The sequence below is a fragment of the Gekko japonicus genome, unplaced genomic scaffold (assembly GCF_001447785.1).
Source record: "Gekko japonicus isolate JY-2015 unplaced genomic scaffold, Gekko_japonicus_V1.1 scaffold963, whole genome shotgun sequence".
Lineage (NCBI taxonomy): Eukaryota > Metazoa > Chordata > Lepidosauria > Squamata > Gekkonidae > Gekko > Gekko japonicus.
The window spans coordinates 574909-583954 of NW_015172583.1; the positions used below are offsets into that span (position 1 = coordinate 574909).

The 9046-nt window shown below is 48.2% G+C and overlaps 1 protein-coding gene across 1 annotated transcript in view; it reads left to right on the top strand.

Annotated features, from left to right (window-relative positions):
• NCKAP1L (NCK associated protein 1 like) overlaps positions 1 to 9046 on the top strand; it is a 129765-nt gene that overhangs the window by 5401 nt on the left and 115318 nt on the right. The window contains exons 2-3 of the mRNA XM_015421475.1: positions 507 to 617; positions 4260 to 4352. Of these exons, the coding sequence (XP_015276961.1) occupies positions 507 to 617; positions 4260 to 4352 (204 nt within the window). The remainder of the gene's footprint in view (positions 1 to 506; positions 618 to 4259; positions 4353 to 9046) is intronic.

Below are 9046 nucleotides of genomic sequence, written 5' to 3' on the forward strand. Positions count from 1 at the left end.
GGCCATACAAGGGAAAACCATAGAGTTTTCCCTTGTATGGCCGTGGCCCCGCCCCCAGTGTGCCCGGCGTGCCCACGTCACTTCCTGGTGACACGCACGCAGGGGTGGGGTTCCCCCCGGGGCCCGATCCCGTGGCGTCGGAAATCGGGCCTCCAAAGCGGGGGTTTACCCGCCCCCACTTGGCAGCCCTACCATTGACACCTGCCGAAGGCTCTGCTCAGATGAGTGAAGCTGTGGTGGCGAAGGGCAGGGGAAGAGGTGGTCTATCTCCGCTTCCCCAGCACGTTCCGCTTCTGTACACTGAGATCATAAACTGATCCGTCTTGGAAGACTGCAGTCTTCACCTCCAGCTTCTTTGTGTTTGCCTTTTCTACCCATCGCTTTTTTCAATAAGGGGAAAGATTATCCAGGGACTGAACTGGGGCCCCCTTGGGAGAGGAGGTCTTGACGTTGGTAACTGTCCACACAAGAGAGCAAATGACTGAAGCTTTTGCTCACCTTTGCAGACATGCACCGATCCCCGATCCAAGCCGCCCTTCTTCACGGAGAAGACCATGGAGCCCTGCATCAAGTATGTCAACAAGAAATTCCCCAACGTGGACATGCGGAGCAGCACGGTGAGACCCTCAGAGCTGGGGTGGGGAAGTCAGGTCTCCCGTGCTCCCGGCAACAGAGAGCTCTCTTTATAGATCTGTCAGTTTCATGGCTTCAACAGGCCCGTAGCCAGGATATTTTTTTTTTGGTTAGGGGGGCAGTTTTTTTTGTTAAGTGGGCAGTTTAACCCATTATGTGTCTGTACAGAACTGCCATGCTTACGCTTCTAAATAATTTAAGTCAAGTGGTATATCACACAAAAATGTTTCAAGTTTATTACAAAGATATTTACATGTAGAACATATTGAGCACTCTCTCTCTTTTTGCATATTTTTGTATTTTTTATATGTGCGTATGTGTGTGTGAGAGAGTGAGTCTGCACCTGGAAGTCATTGGTGACCTCTGGTGACTGACCCCTACTGGGGGCCTGGAGGATATTCAGAGAGGTGGCTGAATAAAGCCTGCCCCTGCCACCCACCTCTGGTATTCCAAGGAGGTCTCCCATCCAAGTACTTGCCAGAGTCGGCCCTGCTTAGCTTCCGAGATCTGACAAGATCGGGCTTGCCTGTGCTATCCGGGTTAGGGCCATATTGAGCACTCTTAACAAGTAACACACATGTTCATCCTCATCACACCTTCTCCATTCCACCTGTTTGATGTTACAAATCTCAGTGAGTCAAGCAGCATATAAACAAATTAAAATACATTTCCTATACAGACAAGCTCAGTAAGACAAGCTCGACCATAAACAAACCAGTACTCCAGCTCATTCCTGGAGATTGTATCTGGGGCTGTTCTAGCCAAATCCTTCCAAACTCTGTTTCCCTGCCTGGAGAAGATGGGGGGGGGGGAGAAGGGGGAGAAGCCTGACCCCTCCATTGTCTCTAGCTTTGACCAATTAGCATTTCTTAAGAGGTAGGCCTGGAAAGCCAATCACTGACTTCCTCCTTTGCTTGCCAGCCCCCAAGGACAAAATGCATTTCTTCACAATCGGCACAAGTAAAAATCGTTTTTAAATACTGTTAGTCTTCACAAGGAGCTGCGGTGGCTCAAGTGGTTAAGACGCTGAACTGCAGGCTGTGGAAGGTCGGTAGTTCAGCAGTTTGAGACCCAATTGTGCCGCATGACGGAGCGAGCTCCCATCTCTAGTTCCAGCTCCTGCCAACCTAGCAGTTCGAAAGCAAGAAATTGCAAGTAGATAAATAGGTACCACTTCAGTGTTCAGTGCGCCTTGTTGTTTAGTCATGCCGGTCACATGACCACGGAAACATCTTCAGACAGAGTTGGCTCTTCGGCTTTGAAACGGAGATGAGCAACCCTAGAGTCGGATTCGACTGGCTTTCGAGCAAGGGAACCTTTACCTTTACCTTACCTTCAAGAAGCCGCAGCTACCCCATTCCCTTTTCTCCCCAGCTCTACACAGGCAACATCTTCCTCTTTGTCACCCTAATTCTACAAGTAGAATAAACAGTATTACTCGATTTACAGTAATTTGGAAGTTTATAGGATGGAGGCTTTTGTAATACATCCTTAAGAAGCTCCCTCCTCAACCCGCTCAAGTCAGCAAACGCTCCCAAAAAGAGAATGCAGTTTATTTATTTAAAATAAATATCAAGGGGACCTTTATCTTTACCTAGTCTTCACAGTTCCTTCTTGGGGGAGGTGTATGGTCAACACAAAGGGCTAAGTAAGCAGTATGGTCATTACAAAGGGCTAAGTAAGCAGTATGAATTCTTAGGAGGGAAAAAAAGAACACACACAGAGAAGTATTTGCTTCACTTTTCATATCTGATGTGATGTGCTCCCAGAACTGGTATTCATACTCTTCTAAGTTATCATGCTTCTAAAGTTTGATAAACTACAGCTCACCAGAGAAGTGTAGCACAACATGGATACACCATGAAAGATCCAAACACACCCTCCCTGAAATATTAAAAGCCTGATAATGGCCAGCTAAGCAAAGCATCCTTCAGATTTTCAAGCTCTGTCATTCAAGAAGGAACATAAAGTTATGTTACCATAGAGTGGCAATGGATTTTGCATTGAGAAATCTCATTGAATCACTGGGGAAATACACCAATGAAAGTGTAAAAATCTTTCAGAACCATCAAATATACCCACTTTCAGCTTTTTAACAGCCGTTAAAATTCCAGGGGGGGGATACACGTGGAGCCCCAAACCTCAATTCACATCTTGGATTGATGCTGCTTAGAACGATTCACTGGCATTCCTCCCACAAAGAGATACAGACCCAGTGATAGCAAATGCCTGAGAAATGCCTGAGGTGTGCTGCTAGGCTGCTCTGAGAGGCCCATTCCCAAATCACACATGCCCGCTCTCCTTACCTTCGTTAAAGCCCAGGCCACGGTCCAACAGAGCAGCTTCCACAGGGAAAGGAAGGCTTGCCTGCCTGCCCGGCCTCCCAGCCAGCCAAGGGGTGGGCGGAGAGAAGGAGGCAAAGCCGGCCCAACTGTGTTAGCATAACAAAAAAGCTGTAGCCACTTGGTGAGGCGCAGGGCACATTTGGACCTTGTCACCCCCCTCGTGGCTATGGGCATGCAAAAGCAACATTTTCATGCACATAGTTGCATCTTAAGTGTGTTCTAGGGACCAAAGACGACGACCTTTGCAAATAAGCAAAAATGGATGCTGGATTTATGCTGGTACTACCATGACCCTCCATGATGCAGCTACTAGGGTTGCCAACCTCCAGGTGGTTATGGAAAAATACATGACACTGTATCAGAAGTTAAGATGCTAAGCTGCAGACTGGAAGGTCTGTAGTTCGGCAGTTCAAGACCCCGGTGCCGCGTGATGGAGTGAGCTCCCGTCCAGATTATAGAGGTCAGTTGCCCTGGAGAAACTGGCTGCTTTAGAAGACGATTGCGTGGTTTAAGCTTTAGGCTGGTCCTGCATTGGGCAGGGGGTTGGACTAGATGGTCTGTATGGCCCCTTCCAACTCTATGATTCTATGATACTCCACTGAGGTCCCTCCTGTTCTGCAAACTCTACCCTCCCCAGGCTCCACCCCCAAATCTCCAGGAATTTCTCAACCTTATGGTGCCCCGGTGCAAGAGAGCTGTCTTGGCCTAGGGACCTCAGCCTCCATATGGGGCCTGGGGATCTCCCAGAATTACAGTTAGGGATCCCAAGTCCCACGGGGGGCGGGGAAACCCACGCCCCAGAGGCCCGTTCCCCAGCGCCGCCAGATTGGGCCCCGGGGGGAACTCCACCCCGATGTGCGCGTCACCCGGAAGTGATGCGGGCACGCTGGGGGCAGGGCCACAGCCATACAAGGGAAAACTCTTCCGGGTGACGTGCGTGTGGCGCACGCGCGCAAGACACCAGCCGGGACCCCCCCGCTCCCGGCGAAGATACACTTGGCAACCCTAACAGTGTATCTCCAGACTACAGAGATCGGTTCCCCTGGAGAAAATGGCTGGTTTGGAGGGTGGACTCTATGACACTGTACCCCCCCTGAGGTCTCTGTCCTCCCCAGGTTCCACCCACAAATCTCCAGGAGTTCTTCCCATCCTGGATCTGGCAACCCTACCCCCTGTACCCTGCCAGTGGCCGGGGGGACCTGGGGCAACCCTAGCCTTGTACAACTGTGATGTTTTCTGAATGATCAGTTCGACTTATTCACGCCCTGTTTTTCTTTACAGCAACATCTGGGGCCGGTCCACAAAGAGAAAGCAGATATTTTCCGGGCCCTCACCGCCTATTATCAGACCTTCGTGGATGTGCTGGAATTCCGGGTGAGTGTCAACAAGGGCTGGGTTTTTCCTGAATGGCACCGCTTTCAATTTACTGTATTCCATCTGAGAAATACTACCGTATTCCATACAGTAGTACTGTGCGGTTGCAAGAGTTGGACTATAAGGAAGGCCGAGCGCCGGAGAATAGATTCTTTTGAATTATGGTGCTGGAGAAGACTCTTGAGAGTCCCTTGGACTGCAAGGAGATCAAATCAGTCAATCCTGAAAGAAATCAACCCTGACTGTTCCCTGGAAGGCCAGATACTGAAGCTGAAGCAAACATACTTTGGCCACCAAATGAGAAGGGAGCACTCACTGCAGAAGACCCTGATGCTGGGAAAGATTGAAGGTCAAAGAAGACGGGGACGGCAAAGGATGAGATGGTTAGACAGTGTGATCGATGCAACAAACATGAAATTGAGCAAACTTCAGAGGACGGCGGAAGGCAGGAGGGCCTGGCGAGATCTTGTCCATGGGGTTGCGAAGAGTTGGACTCGACTGTGCAACTGAACAACAACAATCAGAAAAGCTTGGAGGAAGGCAGAAATTCTCAAGGCACAACTTCTGTCATCTCTACTGCCCCTGTTGACTGCTGCACTGCTTCAGAATACTGCATATCTTATTCTGGATGAATTGTGGCAGCCAGATATCTTGGGGGCAAAGGGATTACAGATTTGGGCAAGAGGTGAGCAAACATGCCATTTGTCAGTTGCCTAGTGAAGTTTCTTGTTTCCTTCTGGGTTCCAGAAATGGTTCCATTCAGTAGCACTGGATCTCTTTTATTTTTCTTTCCCCCTTTTCCTTCCCAGGCTAGATGTGTTGATGGTAGGGTTGCCAGCTCTGGTTTGGGAAACACCTGGAGATTTTGGAGGAGGAGCCTGTTGGCAGAGTGATTAACACAGCAATGGTGCACAACCTGATAAAGGTTTATTTAGGAATTAACATACTTAATAGGAAAGAGGAGAGACAGGGAGAGATTGCTAACTACATCTCCAGCTGAGAGACAGGGTAGCACTGAGTGTGGTACTTCTGAGAAGAAGGGGGAAATTGCCCTAAGTGTAGCTGAAAAGTACCGGGTTCGCCGCATGGAGGACTCAGACGACGACATGCTTTAGCACGCGTTTATTGTACTTAACACAGACAAAGGCACGCGTTTATTGTACTTAACACAGACATTATCAGGCTTTTAACTTAACACAAAGACTAACTAACGGCTCGACAGGGCCAACTATATACGGTACATATCCACCCAGCACCCCCCATTCCTATTGGAGGGTTTGAATGTCCCGCCAAAGTGGCTATTGGTTGGGGCTGGGGGATCTAGGATCTGAAGTTTCCATTGTTCTCAGATCCAAGCTCTTGCCTGTGCCACGGCCCCCTCATGGCGGCCCACGTACACAACAGTAGCAATCTGGAGACAGACAAGGAATGACACTCGACAGGAGAGAAGGTGCTGACCTCACTAACCCATTTGTCTTCTTGCTGCCCCCTGCAGGGTCTTTTTCTCTTCTTCTTTGTACACCGGACATTACCTTTTCCAACAGAGCCTGAGGAAGGCAGGGTTTGAGAGGAGGGACCTCAATTGGGATATTATGCCGTAGGGTCCACCATCCAAAGCAATCATTTTCTCCAGGCGAACTGATCTCTGTAACTTGAGGTCAGTTGTAATAGCAGGAAATCTACAGCTACCACTTGGAGTCTGGCAACCCTAGTTGGTGGCAGTTCTGTATAATAGCAAAGCACTGCTCCTCATCAGATAGAAAAAGGGGAGCGAGGATATTATTAAAAGAAACAACAAACAGTAAGCGGGTAAAGGGAATTGACCCCTTCGTTTCTGCAACCTCTTTCCCCAGGTGTTTTTCTCTCCATGAGGCCCACTCTGATATTGGAGCACTCGCTGGGAGAAAAGTGCCCTGAGAGAGAGAGGACGTGGAGAGGACAGTCCTTGGCATCCTCACCTTTTTCATGTCAAAACCAGCACTTTGAACTGTGCACAGAAGCAAACCCTAAGCCAGCAAGCACCCTTCAGCCCCAGCAAAACCCTGACCACAGATTCTCATAGTAAACCTTGAGTTGTATGCACTTAGCCTAAAGTCTGCAAGGAGCAAAAAGGGAGGCCCTTAATATGTAGCGATCACTTTGCACTACGAACAGATCTGCCGAATGGATGTACAATTCGGGCATCTGATGAAGTGAGCTCTCACTCACAAAAGTTTATGCCTTTGAGCTCCTCTGTTACGTTGCTTCTGCTAGCCATCTGCTGTTATCATTAGGGCCATGTGACTGGCTAGGCTAAGAAGGACTGAATATGTTAAGGCCACCCGGTAGGGTTGCCAGCTCTGGGTTGGGAAGTACCTGGAGATTTTGGGGGTGGAGTTTGAGAAGGGCAGGCTTTGGAGAGAGGAGGGACTTCAGTGGGGCACAATGCCTTAGAGCCCACCATCCAAAGCAGCCATTTTCTCCAGGGGAGCTGATCGCTGTCACCTGGAGATCAGTTGTAACAGTGGGAGATCTCCAGCCACCACCTGGAGGTTGGCAACCCTACCACCCAGTGGCTTTCGTGTTGACGAACCCTGGTCTCTTTGGTCTAAGGCTGTGTTCTACATACTACAGTAGTCTACAACACTGATTTATAATATTTGCAAAACTCAGAGTCCTAAAAAGGTAAAGGTTCCCTTGCTCGAAAGCCAGTCGAATCCGACTCTAGGGTTGCGGTGCTTATCTCTGTTTCAAAGCCAAAGAGCCAGCGCTGTCCGAAGACGTTTCCGTGGTCATGTGGCCATGCGGCACACTCGGGTCTCGAACTGCTGAACTACCGACCTTCCACAGCCTGCAGTTCAGCGTCTTAACCACTTTTGCTATTGTGGGTTAAGGCAACGGTTCCCAACCTTTTCGTCATGGTGACCCACAAGTCCAAATTTACTGGGTATGGTGACCCATCCAGGGCTGGATCAAGGCTTTCTGGCTCCCAAGACAAACTGTGCCCTTGGCACCCATCTAGCTCAGCATTCCATTTTCTGCAGTGGCCAACCAGATGTTTTTGAGAAACCATCAAGCATCGCACAAAGGGTGCAGCTACCCCCAGTATGAACCCCAAGGAAGTGGCATTCTGACATACGCAGCCTTCTCACATGGATGTTACGCTCCAGCCTCTGATCTTCCTCTGCTTCTCCGTTATTCCCTCTACTCCCACCTAGGATTCTAAGAAAATCACTCCAGCAGCCATCGGGACATATTTTACTTGATCAATTTGTATATGCAGTGAAGAAAAAATTCTAGGTAATGTATGACATGGAAGATACTGTTTCCAGGGCCAGAGCTTGGTTTCCAAAATACCAAAGGATGGCCTTAAGGGAAGACTGGCCCGCAACCCACTTTCACAGGCTTCATGACCCAATTTTGGGTTCCAGCAGGTTGGGAAACACTGAATTAAGGAGCAGCCAATGTGAGCTTTTTGGGGTTTTTTTGGCTGGCTTTTCCCCCTGTGTTACTGCTACTTGCTTCTTGGACAAGGTAGAAGAAGTGGTAGCTTGTTCATTATGGAGGAACAAGCTGGAGTCATCCAGGTTTGCACCTCTCCAGGTTCGGTGTGGGTGACCTGCAGAGCGAGATGGGAGTCTTCATTTCTGCAGATCATGATTCCCCTGGGACAACATTCTGCTTAGTCTGCTTATCAAATCCCCCAGCCTGTCATTAGTTCATTGGACAGCCCGGGGGCAAAGGCAATCCACTGCACTGTGGCTTAGATGTTGCTGCTTAGGAAAAAAACAAAAACCCAAAACTAGTCTGTGCTACAAAGTAAAAATCAGAACAATATAATCCCATTCTCCCCCCCAATCAATGTAAAACCTAAGTCAGAACAAAACAAAAAACAGAATATAAATGCGTCCGTACTGAAATAGAATTAAAATGAGAATGTAAAGTTCCCATTTGTGTACAGAAAGCATTTGCCAGAGAAGCAAAGATAGCATCTAGATAAATAATCTTGACACTTTCGTGCCTAATAAGAAAGCCAGCTTCTCAGGAACTGAAGGGACTATTTTTTTTTAAAATAGAATTAAAATGAGAATGTAAAGTTCCCGTTTGTGTACAGAAAGCATTTGCCAGAGAAGCAAAGATAGCATCTAGATAAATAATCTTGACACTTTCGTGCCTAATAAGAAAGCCAGCTTCTCAGGAACTGAAGGGACTATTTTTTTTTCGGGACGAAAGAGAAAGATGAAGTGTTCATTTCTGTCTTAATGCTACACAGAGTTTACAGCCGAATGTATAATGAGATAGATCTTTAATGTCCAAGGACAGAAACACAAACATTTGTCACTGTCTTCAAAGCTATCCTGGGCTGATTCAGGCAGTTTGTTGGGGTGTGTGGAAGGGAACATGTTTTATTCTGTTTTATATATATGTATACGCCAACCTGGTTTCAGTCACGATGGGATATTAGGTCATGTGTAGGCAGAACACGGCCCTTACGCTGTGAAGCTTACAGTACTTAGAAGGTCGCCAGTCTCCAGATGGCGGCTGAAGATCTCCTGGGATTACAACTAATCTCCAGGCAACAAATATCAATTCACCTGGAGAAAATGGCTGCTTCGGAAGGTGGACTCTATGATATTATACCCCATTGAAGTCCCTCCCCAAACACCGCCCTCCCCAGGTTATACCCCCCCAAATCTTCAGGTATTTTCCAACCT